At 44.2% G+C, this 14,126-nt stretch overlaps 1 protein-coding gene across 1 annotated transcript in view; it reads left to right on the top strand.

Moving 5' to 3' along the window:
* LOC138282981 (glutathione synthetase-like) overlaps nt 1–11,408 on the top strand; it is a 234,175-nt gene extending 222,767 nt beyond the window's left edge. The window contains exon 13 of the mRNA XM_069221069.1: nt 11,243–11,408. Within this exon, the coding sequence (XP_069077170.1) occupies nt 11,243–11,372 (130 nt within the window). The 3' untranslated portion in view covers nt 11,373–11,408. The remainder of the gene's footprint in view (nt 1–11,242) is intronic.
* Nucleotides 11,409–14,126: the final 2,718 nt, after the last annotated feature.

The following is a 14,126-nucleotide window of genomic DNA, read 5'->3' as shown; positions in this document are numbered from 1 at the left end:
CACAGCCCTTGGGTTCATTTGTCACCTTCAAAAACACAGGACGTACACAGTTTGACATGTCAACTATATACTTTGTCCTCAAAACAGTCTCAGTCAGACCACTGATTATGTAACTTGTCAAGTAACTGGATCCTGAATCACCTTGCATTCTGTCAGCCTGACTGGCAACTGTCTGTGCGTCACACTAAAGTATCCCTGTGTCTACCTATGTACCACACTTGTATTAGCAAACCTGCCATTCATCAGGGGACATTGGGCATGGGCCTCTTCCATGCATATCCAAATACCTTGTATAGCATCATCTGCCTTTTAACTGTACCTTTTGAGTTACATCCTCTTGGAAAAGCAAAATTCACAGCCCATCCATTGTCTGGGTTGCATTTATGCATGAATGACAAAGTGTGACAGTGTCCCAGGGCCGTAAACAGGGATTGGGTGCGGGGCTTTCAGCACAACCAGCAACCTCTGATAAGGTCCATGAATAATGCACACATGTCAGAACCATGACAGTTCACACACAGCATCACAGTGTGCACAACATAGTGATGGGCTGTGTGTGGTGAATAGCTGCGAGAATAATCAGCACAGAGGCTATGATGTTCCCAGATGCAGTGGGAAGTGCAGAGGCCAAACTGTGTACAAATGTTGTAATGACACCAGCCGGAACATGACGCCTGAGACATTATCTCACTCAGCACACCAAGGTTGCCCTGTTGACTGTCTTATTACACGTCTTTAGTGACAGGGTGGGACCATCCACATGTTGGTTCACATGTCCACATCTACTTTACTCACATTGATCAACCAAGGATACTCAGTAGTTATAGGAATAGCTGCCACTGACTCATGATGAGTCCTGGACCCAACTGTGAGAAATTACACCACAATCTACAGGATCATCATTGGACCACACACATGAACAAAACACCTATGTGCAATTGATCACTGGAAATGTGTGGACACGTGATGTCTTGTATGCTGGTCCACAACAGCCACTTGATAGTTGGGGCTCACTTCTATGGCCTCAACTGTGGTGTCATCATACATATGAGATTCACCCTTGTCTGTCTGTGCAAACAACATGGTACCCACTTCCTCAATGCATGTGTATGACTCACTGTGGGATTCACCAACTAGTGCCTAGGAAGCTCTTACCAATACTCTAGGACATAGGATGTAGAAAATGTGGACCATTGACATGAGCAAGCGTCTGCCATCCATCTGGTGCATGCTATGTCACATGTGGTGTCTACATGACCCTAAAACTTGGAAGTACACTTTACGGGTGTTGTTACATGTATGACTAACACATGCCCTTGCTCATTTTCAATTTGACTTGCATCTAAGGATTGGACACATGGACGTTACATTCATATAACCATATGTACAAGTATGATTCATGTGATACACACACATTTGGTCAACCAACACATTAGTTGTCAAAGCACACACTTTGAGCCAAAGGCATTTAGGTATTGTACATATGTGTGTCACATTGCTATCCTCTCGTTATGCCAAACATGCACAATTTGTGCAACACATACATGTAGTCCACACTTATGACCATCTATTGCGTCAGCCAACTGTAAAAATACTGTGAAGGGTGTAGTGGATGATGTTCCGCTGCAGTATGATGTCACACATGTGAACATACACAATCAACACCATACTGTCTTCAATTAGCCAATCTCTGATGTGTTCCAAATGTAAAATAACCAAAAAACAAATAAAAATGACCCAAACCAGTTAATGCACTGTCATTTTGACGTCCCTAGCGGTGTGAGTCATTTTTTGTTTACCAAAACTGTATTTGCGTAATATTTTTTTGACGCACAGGAGTGAAATTTAGCCTGCATCCAGATATTTGTACAGTCCATGCATCATTATGTGGATGCGGGTTAATATTCATGTCTGCGCGTCAAAAAGAATGACGCAAATACAGTTTTGGTAAACGAAAAATGGCGCATAACGCAAAAAAGGCGGGACTTTTCATACAGGAAGTGATGTAATAGGATATCCTGTTTACAGATCATGTACAGTGGGTGTACTTTCACTTTCACTTTGCAGTCTATGATCCTTCTAGACTGTGTGGCTGTGTAGAGAGTGTTGTCCAGAGATTTTGTGCTGTTTTTGTCCTGTGTGCTATCTGTAAAGTCCTTTTGTGAAATAAATATTGTTTGTGTATACTGTAGTATTGTGTTTTGCCTACATTTGTCCATTTATCTTGTGTTTTTCTTGTTTGTGGGAGTCTGTTGTGGGTAGTGATAGTTTGGGGATAGGTGGGCTCTTTTAGTATTTAGGTTTACTTTTTTCTGTCTTTGTACCCCTACTTTCACCCTTCTCCCCTTTCTATTTCTTTTACCCCTATTCCTTATCGTCAATTATAAGTATGTCTGGTAGGCCACATCTTGGGAGGATGGGGGAAGAGGAGTTGGAGGGCTTCATCTGGCTGGTGACACATTTTTTGCCACTCATGATCCAGGCAGGGGGCAGGGTCATACAGGGGTATCCGACAGAGGCACGCAGAATCCGGTGGGGAAAGGTGCTGCATCATTTGCAGCGTGTGGATGCCAGCCAGAGGAGTGACCACCAGCTGAAGCACCAGTGGGCTGACCTCATCATCAGGGAGCAGGATCTCTTGGACCACCTGGGAATCATGATTGGTGGCACTGTTGGTGAGTACGACTTATGTTAATGTGCACGATTAAATGCTCTGTAGTGACATCAGGGGATTAGTGCAATGTCTGCCAACTAACTTGGTGACTGTGTGTGTAATGCTGGGGAAATATAAAGGGATCATTGATGCACTATGGCAAGGAACACAATTGCTAGCTGTCAGGTAGCACGTGCTCAGCAAACTTACAGGTTACTTTTCCATGAAGGAAATTGGTGCGGCCTTTTTGTCAGAACAGCTAACAAAATAGGAGCCAATCATGTCTATATAGGGTACTATTGACAGAGAGGTACAGATGTACCAACATTTAGGCCAACTATGTTGACGCAATTGCTAGACTGACTTTAGAATCACTACATGATGCAGAAAATGAGTGCTACCTTCATGTCAATTGATAATAGCAAAGTGGCTCAGACATTTGTCTCATGTGAGTCTGGTGAGTGTGGAAGGAAAGCGTTCACAGAAGTACTATGAATGTGTGGGATTATTGTGTTCCTTGATCTTTTTTGATACATGTCAGTTCTTGATTTGAAAACATCGTGAAAAGGTGTAAGGTGCCCTCAGCTAACATCTTAAGATGTTTGTTGGAATTAGTTGAGCCACAATCCAAATATGGATGGCAGTCCAAGAGTATGCACATGGCTTCACATCTCCATGGTTGGTGCAAATCACCATAGCTGGGCCACATCAATTGACTATACTGTAACAACAGGGTGGCTTACAAGAGTCCCTGCCCCTCCCTCTGTACATTGGGCCTATGTGCAATAAATGTGTCATGGCCACAAGGCATGTTTGACTGGTAATTCAGTCCTCAAGTAACCAGGCTTTGGATGTCTCTCTTGGATGCACATGGTGAGACGATTACACTCCATGTTTCTTAGTGCTCACCAATTATGGGGCATGTTTGCAACCACATGATAGTTAGGGCCAATGTATGTGTGCAGATATGTGTGTAACTGTCACAGGAGACCCATGCTATGTACAAGTTGCCCGTGATATATCAGATGCAGTACCATAATGTCTGAAAGGCTGCCATTTCCTTATTCAGCCTACACATTGTATGTTTATTAAATTGTTGCACTGTGCACAGATTTTGAGCACATTTCTTCCTTCCATACCTTACAGGTGGACCGGCACCCCACACTGTGGGAGAGGTGGCGACATTTGAGGACCCCAACCACTCCAGTAAGTGTTGATATGTCTGTAATGTGTTGTGTTTGCTGGTTATGGACTCATGTGAGTAGGACGCATAGCAAGGTGTGATCCGTTGGGCAAGCTTTTCACTTGTTCCATGAGTGGGAATGCAGTTCTCACATGTTTTGAGTTTGCCAATGCATATCCAATGGTATCATGTAGGGACTGTAGGACATCCCTGTAGGCCCCACTGTGAGTACAGGGGGTAGTCATGTGTATGACACTTGCATCACCAAGAGTTGCAATGGAAGTAAGCCCCAATTTAGTAAGCCTGTCAGACCCACATTATCTTAGATTGGTAGAGCTAATAGCTTTCCAATAGACATCTGCCTCCCTATTTACCTACTTAAGTTTGAAACAGTAGGTAGAACCTCCTAGCAGCATGTACTTCCACATGTAGTGCATCAAGTCTGTGGAACCTGAGTGCAATGGCCTAGGTGTGCATGCAATTCATGATCATGGGTGATCTAGCAACTCTGTGTCTGATGTAAGTCAGGCCTCACTGGAAGTATATGTTGTGTACCAAGTTCTGCATTTCCTGACATGTCTGACCCTATGAGTGCTCCAGGGTTTGCTGACTCCTAATTGGAGATAGACCTTACCAGTGATGTGTCTGTAGAGACAAACATGTGTGGAGTTTCCTATACACTCCTCGGTGTAAATGTTGCTGGCAAATTATAGTTGTGTATCCACCGCCCCCCCAAACACAGCCATGGGTTTGTGAATGGGGTACCTAGTACTGATGCTACCAGTATGTTACACATACATGTGAATAAGTGACGGTATGGTTGCATACTAGTATACACACTCAGGTTTGCCACTTGGTACTATACTGACAAGTCCAGTTGCAACTTGCAGACCATGTGGCTTTAGTTTTGCTTTCCATACACTGACATTTGTAGCCCAGCTCTTGGAGGAGGATATGTAGCATGATTCTTAGATGATAACTGTCAGAACTCAGATTGCAAGTCAAAGGCAGTTGTTACCCATCTTGTGGGTTATGGATGTGCTTTGTGTGATGTGACCTTTGTTGTCTGGCCTGCCATATACTTCCTCAGGGACATTAAATCCTCTGTATCGTGATATAAGCTGTTACAATTACAGTAGATGTAATGTCTGATTAACTTGCTGTGCCGTTTCACACAATGCAGTTACTAATGTAGCATATCTGCATTTGTCTTCACAGCAGCTAACATGACTCCAGACCAGGTCTGTGAATTTCAGCGCCGGGCCATGCGATACCAGCACATCTTGCTGGTGGAGTCGGGGTTCCGGAGGATGGCCCGACGATATCGTCATGAACGTGCCTCCGGGGCATGGCGAGCCTTCCCACAGGGTGGGCCTACTTTGCCCCCCACAGCCACCACATGCACAACCACCAATCAGAGCAAGGTGGCCCCACCCACAGCTGCCACTGCTGGTCCAACATCTGCAGGACTTCCTGGCCCCAGCATTGCCACCGGTGCAGGACAGCCCACATAGACCTCCTCCACCAGTACCCAGACTGCCACTGCTCCATCTGTTGACCCTGCAGCCTTCAACAGACTTGAACATAAGATGGACAAAGTGCTGCGCAAGGTGAGCCACCTGAGCCAGGACATGCAGCACATTAAACGGCGGGTCAAGGATATTAAGAGGACCCTCCGGAGGGCCAACCGATAGACACTTTATTTGATGGACATGATACACTCCCCTCCCTCCTCTTTCCTTGTTCTTATAGTTAGTGGGCTTAGGGGGCTTAGTGTTCTGTTAGTATAGGCTGTTAGTTTAGTTAGTGTTAGTGGGTGTGGGGTGGGGGGCCTGCTTGTTTCTATTTTTTACTTATTACGTGTGTTGGCTATGTTGGGGTTCTTCTGTGTAAAAAAAGAAAAAAAAAACACAAATAAATATATATTTGTTTAGGATAGTATAGTATGTGTTTCGGTTAGTATGTGTTGTCCTCCATGTGTCCCGTCTCATAAGGGGGGTAGATGTTTAGAACGTTTTGTTACATGTGATAAGTAAGTGTAGCTTAGGTTAGTTAGGGACAGTTGTGGGTAATGAGTAGTCAGGGTAGATTAGGGTAGGTAAGACTTTTCCCTCAGTTTCCTCTTCTGTGATTAGCATTTAATAAATATATAGTTAACCCTTAACAGTATGTGTTAAATGCTACTTGATCATGGGCTTGGAATTAGTGTACATGAATGTTGTTCTATTACAGTTGTGTCCTATGCTACAAACAAATCCCAACTGAGCTGTAAGATTGGCAGTAACCCCAGAGCTACCTTGCAAAGTTTCCACCATTTGTTGCAACCACCAATCACAGTTAATATGGATCCCAATGTGTTTCTGTAGATAACTATGTTTTCTAAGTCACAAACAGTGCTTCCAGACTTGGTATTGGGGGAACAGTTTTAGGTCTGACTGCAGTGTGATGATCAAGGACACCCTTATAAGATGAGTTCTTGTAGGCACTCTTGTATTCTTGTTTTCATGACTCACATACATCATTTGTGACACAGTTCAGCATGAGTACCTATTAGTATGTAAACTCAGACAGCTTCATTCATGCAGTTTTTGTAGTGTTTGCTTAGATTTGTGTGCACTGTTATATGTGTTAGTATTGCATGGCGACAACATTTTGCAGCCACTATTTGATGACTTAGATATCCCCTGTGGAAGCATTATTCTGTCCAACACAGCATGATGTTGTATGGTTTCTCACTTCATCAGATATGTCCCTCTGGATGAGCAGAGTACGATGCAATCATGGGCACTGTGCAGAATTATCAGACTACATAACACAAGGACAGTTGCATTAACAAGCTATGTAATTTGACAGTAGGCACATTTCAGTTATCTACTGCACAGTTGATATGTCACATTACCCAGAGACAGATTTGTTGTGTAAGTGCTATATATTGAAAAGTGATGTAGTGCTATATGTACATTGTTTGTGATTTTGAGTCCATTATAGTGACATCTCACATTGTGATCCTACACAAGAGGTTAAGAAAATGCTTTTGACATGCTGGGGTGATGTTTCAGACAGTGCAGAGGGACAGGATTTGCCAATGAGTAAGAGAGAGACAATCACTGGGCAGGCTGACAAGATATACAGTGGTAAGCAGAACAGTCATTAAGTAGAGTTGTTGTAAGACTGGTATGTTACAAAGCGCAGGACCTTGGTAATAGTTGGCCATGTGGCAGGGACTAGTGCTTCCGGGTACTTTTCCGTGTGAAAGTGATCTGTTCCATGTTTTCTTCTTCTGATGTGTGTGTTGCCTCCTCTGTCCTTGTTGGTGGTGGTTGTGAAGGGGCAACACACACCTCATTGTTGGAAGACGTGGAGTCAGACATCCCGGTCGCTGCTACCTGTGAAGGTCTTAAGGGCCGTACTGCACCAAGGAGGGCCTGCTGGTTCTTGAGAATAGCAGCCACATCACGATGGTAGGCAGCCAGGTCGCCCTGAGGGGTTCAATGTTGCATTTGTGCACGCATTGACAGGATTGCTGTTGTAGGTGTTGGGTCAATTGTATTACAGCTGTGCTGATTTCCTTCTGGGTTTTCTGCAGTTCCTGCAAGATAGATGTTAGGGCTGCATAGCTGCAGCCTGATCTGCAGATGACATCATGCACGAACGCACCTCCTCAAGGCTGGCTGCCATAGTTTGCATCCCCACCCACACCTACTTGGCCAGCTTCCGCTGTACTCCAACTACAGTTCTCTCAAAGCTGGTGCCAGTGTCGTCTGAGTCCTCAGCTGTATTGGAGCTGGCAGGTCTTACAATTGGGGTGGTGGGTGGTTCCTCTGTGATGGCTGCTTGTTCTGTGCTCCTCCGTGTGACAGAAGGTGGGGTCTGGAGGCTTTCAAGGACCTTTTGGATGGTCTCCTGGGGAATGTTTATCGGATCGTCATCCATGTCATCAGGGAAATCTGGGACAGGCATATCGGCAGGAGATCCATCTTCCTCTGCAATGAAACAGGGTACAATTATTGTGTCTGTATTGTGGCAATTTTGATGTGACGTGTCTGCCTTTTAATGAATTCACTTTGTGATCTTGTTTTGTGTTAATTTCTCCAGTCCTTCAGATGGGCATTCTTCCAGGCCTATGGCCCACCTGAGTGTCAAATGTATGTTATTGAGTTATCAGACTTGTCAGCCTCATCGCCTCTAGGGGTTGATTTTTGCCAAATAGTGAATTGCCACCTTCTTTTCCTACTCGACCCGCCGTGTAAATCCATTCTCATGGTGAGACCTTTCACTGGCTGTGGGTGTTCTGCTCGCCCTGGCAGAACACTTAACAATCTGGACCTGCCCCAATCTCTGATCTTTCACATCTACTTAAATGTAATTGACATGTGGTATAACCTATGCATGGCAATGTTATGATGTTGACTATGGTAATGTGTACAGCTGATGTTGGGGAATGTGTGTTACAATGGATTGCCCTGATGATCGTATCAGTGTCCTATTTCCTCCTCTGACTGTGCAGGTGTATTTCAGTGACCAATTACATGTGTCCCCTCCTCAATGCTGTTGACTGAGCAGTATGACATTTGGGATGTTGCCTTGTTACCCAGGCACATGATGGACCCAGACATATGCAGCATGGGTGTGTCCTTAGTGCTGTGTAGCTCCTATTGTTGTTTATATTGGCTGATGTTTGTGACAACTATGGGCATTGACATTTGAGAGTACTGGGGCCTTTGTCTTTTTTCTGGGATTGTTGCAGTTGTCATCCTCACCCCCTAATTTAGGTGTGTATGATCCATGGGGAGGTTAATGCCATTGGCTACTTGAGCTGCACACAGAGCAGAGGTGGTAGTGGCAACTGTTGTTGCAGTTACATTGCAGTTGTCGGTATGGCTACAGGATTGCTAATAGGGCCCTAGTTAATGTAGGGGGTATGTTGGCTGACGTGTGCCAGGATGTCAGTTTGACGTAGTGGCCTTCCCTCCTGTCGTGGCTTTCCCTTTGCTCCATCGTTGGCATGACAGAATGCCCCCATGGGAATGTTGTTGGTGTAGTGTAATGGTGTGCCCCAGTTTCTGTCTGTGCTGGCCATGCCCCCATGCGTGTCTCTTTACCCATGCCACTCCCATGTATGTGATGACTTACATGCAATGTGTAGTAGGTATTCCCCCCCCCCGGTTGCGGTTGACATGAGTGCTTTATAATTCCCCATGCGACTTACCCTGCATGTGCGTTGTCTCCTGGTAGTCTGCGCTGTCCTGTCCTTGAATCCCTGTGACGATCTCCTCAGGGATGACGGCTGCGACCATCTCCTCCATGTGGTCCAGGGCCTCCTGGTGTGCTGGACTCCCACCTCCAGTCTGCAGTGCTGCCTTCCTGTTCCTGGCCATCTTTTCCTTGGTCCTGCGCTTGCAGTCATGCCAGCGTTTCTTGCACTCGATGACTGTTCTGTGTACTTCAGCCACACTGTTAATCTTGTCGACAATTTGTTGCCATATGGCCTCTCTCCTACTGATTGGCAACTTTGATGTGACAAACAGTTGGTGCTGGTGTTTCCTGTTCCTCTGCACTAAAGCAACATTTTCTTTTCTTCTTAAATGTGTCCTGGTTCTTGTGTGGGTCCTCCTGGCTGGTTCCTGGTCTGCTGTCATCTTCCTGGGGTCTGCAGTGGCATCTGGGATCCATTTAGGCTCTCCTCTGGTGAAATGGCTCTGTTTGCTGTTTTTTTTTACGCTATTGAATAAAACAAAACAGCGCATATCCGGTTTGCGGTGTCGTAAATCGACCCACAGTCATTTCCACCGCATTAACGTTTTCCTTTACGGCTTGACGCCGCGGTGTGCGTCAAAAATAATGACTCCCACCAGTTGTTTGCGCCGCCGTGCGTCAAAGTATAAATATGACGCCTTCACATCGCACCAAAATGGTGTTAGCCGGCAGTAATATTTTTGACGCAAAACTGCGCTGGCGCAGTTTTGTGTCAAAAAGTATAAATATGGGTCAATGTATCCAAAGGGGGCGTTCGTCCATTAAGGGAGCTGGAAATGGAGGAAGGAAATCTATGAGATTTCCTTGCACCATTTTTTATGGCACTTTTAACACCTGCTTAAGATCAGGCGTTAAAAGGTGTCTTCCATTCTTTAGAATGGGGCCCTATGTACTCTGCAGGAGGAGCGCCAACATTTTGGTGCTACTCCTGCAGAGTACATCAATACCGTCATTAAAAATGACACTAATGCCCCCTACCCTGCTCCAAGGTGTGCCTTATTATTAATACAACCCACACATGGTGGCGGTAGGGGGGTGCTAAGGGGTGCAGGGAAGGTGGCGCTGCAATGGTGCAGCGCCACTTTCCAAAAATCTGCCCCTTATTTCTTAGTGTATACTAAGAACAATGGTTCATTGAGTAGTCAACTCACATGCCTGGCTCCACAATCTTCTAATAAGGTTCCAGCAACCCAGAAGTAAACACTTTTCATGATGCTCACCACGTATTGTGGTTGAGGATTGTTTGTTTATACCTGCTATCACCTAAAACCCCACAGAGACATCCTTGATGGCCCAAGAGGGTCTGGAGAAGCTAAGATCTCTACACTTGCACTCCGCAAACAGCTGCATCAATCAACTGCATGGAACTAACAGTGTGGAAAGCTTATCCTAATGCAGAACCAAACTGTCCTTTGTAATGTATGCAAAGGGGGTGTTACGGGCATGGCGCAAAACAACATGATTTTTCTGCAAAGATAGACCAACTAAAGTATCACGGCCTGACTTTCTTTCAAATCCTCACACCAATGGAAATCATGTGAAAACAAAGGGCAAGCAGGATATCCTATGAGATTCCTGCATACAAGGCGTGACTCCAGTGAAATCACGCTATGCTGCTTACCATGATGCAGCTATCCTTGAGTTGGAATGTGTACTGGATAGTGTGCTTTGACTATCATGAATAACATCTAGTGCGAGGCTCCTTCACTGGTCCTTAGCATCATAGCAAAACGATTAGTGCCTTTTTGCGTGAGCACTGCTGATGGCATCACTGGTCATCAGCTCTATAAAGATTGCTTGTGCAACATTTTGACATAGAATTTGATCTGATTGTAATGTGGCCTGAGTACAAAAGTAGAATCCATCCTACTGTCCTTTCATGTCCAATCCACTAATGAAGGATTAATAATTTATGAAGTAGACCTCCTAAAAATGCAAGAGCAAAAACTACAAAATGTTTGAAAATGCCTTTCTAGTGTAAACATTGTTCCTCTTGGGTTGCTTGGTTTTTAAAGCAATTTGGAGAGCTCTTCTTATCCAGTGCTGGTTACAAATTTCCAATGATACCTTGTGAAATGAGGTTGAACTACAGTATAAGAACATAAGAAAGGACTTCTAATGCAGATGTATGTGGTTTTCTTCTTTTCTAGGCAAGGTACAGACATGATTCTGAATGAGCAGGTTGGACATATTCTGCGCACGAAGACAACGGAGCAGGCAGTCGGGGGAGTAGAGGAGTTCATGGATATGCCCTACCTGGTGAACAGCTATGAAGGATAATGAGGCAGTAGTGTTGTACAGAGATTGTCAGGAGCAATAGGATTATGTGTTGAAAAATGTTATAGTTGTAATAAAGTGTAATACCTTGCAATCGAGTGTTTACAAATAATGTATTTCATTGGGCATGTATCAATAACAATTACATTTTGGATTTTGCAATACTATTCACAGTGATATTAGTATCCTTACATTGTAATACAATGAATGTAAATCATACCTTTTTGTTGTTGCTGTACTTTTTTCTTGCTTTCATCAGGCTCCATTTCTAATGAGTGTCTTTTGCTGACTTAAAAATGTGGCTCAGCATTGGATGGATGCTTAACTTAATCTCCACCAAGGGTAATTACTCTAGCTGCATCAAAGTCAATTGTTATTTTGCACACTCTGCCACCTCAGTTTGGACTCAGCTATATGTAAATCAGTCCTGACCCTACTCCAGTGGGAACAGTCCAGCCCGAACTGCTAGACCAGGCCCTCCCTGCACAGAACACAAGCAGCCTAGGACCAGTTTGGCCCTAGTTATGGCTCATCAGCCTGCTATTGTTATAGCTTACTTCCAGTGACAGTGCGCACCAGACCCACATCTGGACCTACCTATCACACTTAGGGTGACATATTACAGTACACAAAAGTGGTGGATGAATGCTTGAATCAACCTCTGCATCTGCTGTGAAACCAGTCCTATGCTGGGATTGGGATGAGACCTGAGTAATTACCAGAGACTGAGATTAATTTAAGCATTCCATCCAACTCTTTTTTGTATACTTTAATATGTAGGTGGACTCAAATAAATCATTGCTGAATTAAAAGTAGTAAAAGCTCCTTGAATTATCAAAATAGGAGTAAGGCCTGAAAAAACCCTAAAATAGTGATACAAGCTCTCATAAAGTGTGAACCCACTGATGTAAGATGGACTGGAACAGCTGTTGTGTTATGTGCATTTGTTTTGTACCAGGGAGTATATGCTGGCGCTTAAACAATAGCTGTATGGGCCAAGCCAAGGCTAACTGAACAGCCATGTTTTCAGTTCGTGCAGAATTCAAGAACTGAGGAGGGGGCTCTGATGGGCAGGTCTTTCCAGGGTTTTGAGGAGTGAGGTACAAGAAAGCACGACTGCCTGATCTGCTCCTGCATATGCAGAAGGTGGGGGTGTGAGCAGAAGTCTGTCCGAAGCTAGAACTATAAATTATCAATAAAACCGAGTGGCTTAAATATGTTAGGCAAGATTACAAGTAGAGTGCTGGTCCGTAACCTGCTTAAGGCATCAAAGTCTTTTTTCAAGAACAATGATATATTTGTCAACTTGTCAAGGTTCAGGTATAGAAACTTATGAATTAATAAAGGGCCCACTGAGAAATGAAGTTAAATTTTTAGTTTTTCTTTCTTTATCGGTTTATATATACCTTATAAACTATAAAAGAGCAACCATCATACAAATACATTGGTTAAAAATACAATTAAAACATATTTAGAACAAACAATAAAATATGGACCATAAAATGATATCACATCATCACGGGTCAAACATTCTAAATGGGTTAGACGTCTCCTTTCACACATGGCATGGGCAATAGACATCATAACTGCATTACAAACTAAAATATAATTTAGTATAGATAAATAAATACATTGAAAACACCCCTATAATTATTACATTTTGCATTTACAAATACCAGTTTTACAAATTGTTTCCTTTGCAAAGTATAAACTTTACAAAAATAAAAATGCCATGTGCAATGTGGAACAAGTTGATTTCCCATCGGATGGGCATTACGACCTATCTGTGCCCCAATATCCCATTCTCCGAAAAGCAACACAATGATGGGCAATCCCCAAACAAAAGTGAGCCAAGATGTATCTATGGCATGTGTTAGTGACCACTGACAAATATAATTGGGTCTCCTCTTGCTTCTACATCGACATACAACTCTTGATCATAAATTCACCTGTGTTCTTTAAAGCTCCTCTATTTTCTCTGAAAAGGTCTTTTAATTATCTTTTGAAAAGCGTGCAATAGTTTCAGAGGACTCGAAATAGTTACGGTCAGTATCACTGACCTGTTTTTAAAACATGTGATGTGTGAGAGCCAGGACATTTTAAAGGCCTGATCCAAAGCGGTCGAAATTTAGTACCATAAAAGCAGTTGTTTTATGCATAAAGAATCCTCACTATCAGGCAGCCCTGTTTCTTTATAAATAATGGACTGCAAAGTCGATTGTGGGACTGTGAGTAAGCCTCAATTTATTTTCAAATCTTGTAATAAAATATTGCTATGGTAACCCCACACACCGTGCACCATACAACGCCTCTGCACCATGCAACGCCTCTGCACCATGCAACGCCTCTGCACCATACAACGGCGCTGCACCATGCAACACCTCTGCACCATACAACGCTGCTGCACCATACAATGCCGCTGCACCATGCAACGCCTCTGCACCATGCAGCGCCTCTGCACCATGCAGCGCCTCTGCACCATACAACGTCGCTGCACCATGCAAAGCCTCTGCACCATACAACGCCTCTGCACCATACAACGGCGCTGCACCATGCAACACCTCTGCACCATACAACGCCGCTGCACCATACAACGCCTCTGCACCATACAACGCCGCTGCACCATGCAACACCTCTGCACCATACAATGCCGCTGCACCATACAACGCCGCTGCACCATGCAACACCTCTGCACCATACAACGCCACTGCACCATGCAACGCCTCTGCACCATACAACGCCGCTGCACCATGCAAC

Source organism: Pleurodeles waltl, chromosome 2_2, assembly GCF_031143425.1.
Source record: "Pleurodeles waltl isolate 20211129_DDA chromosome 2_2, aPleWal1.hap1.20221129, whole genome shotgun sequence".
NCBI classification, from domain to species: domain Eukaryota; kingdom Metazoa; phylum Chordata; class Amphibia; order Caudata; family Salamandridae; genus Pleurodeles; species Pleurodeles waltl.
Note: the sequence above shows the minus strand (reverse complement) of the source record. Positions and strands in the feature narration are given on the sequence as shown.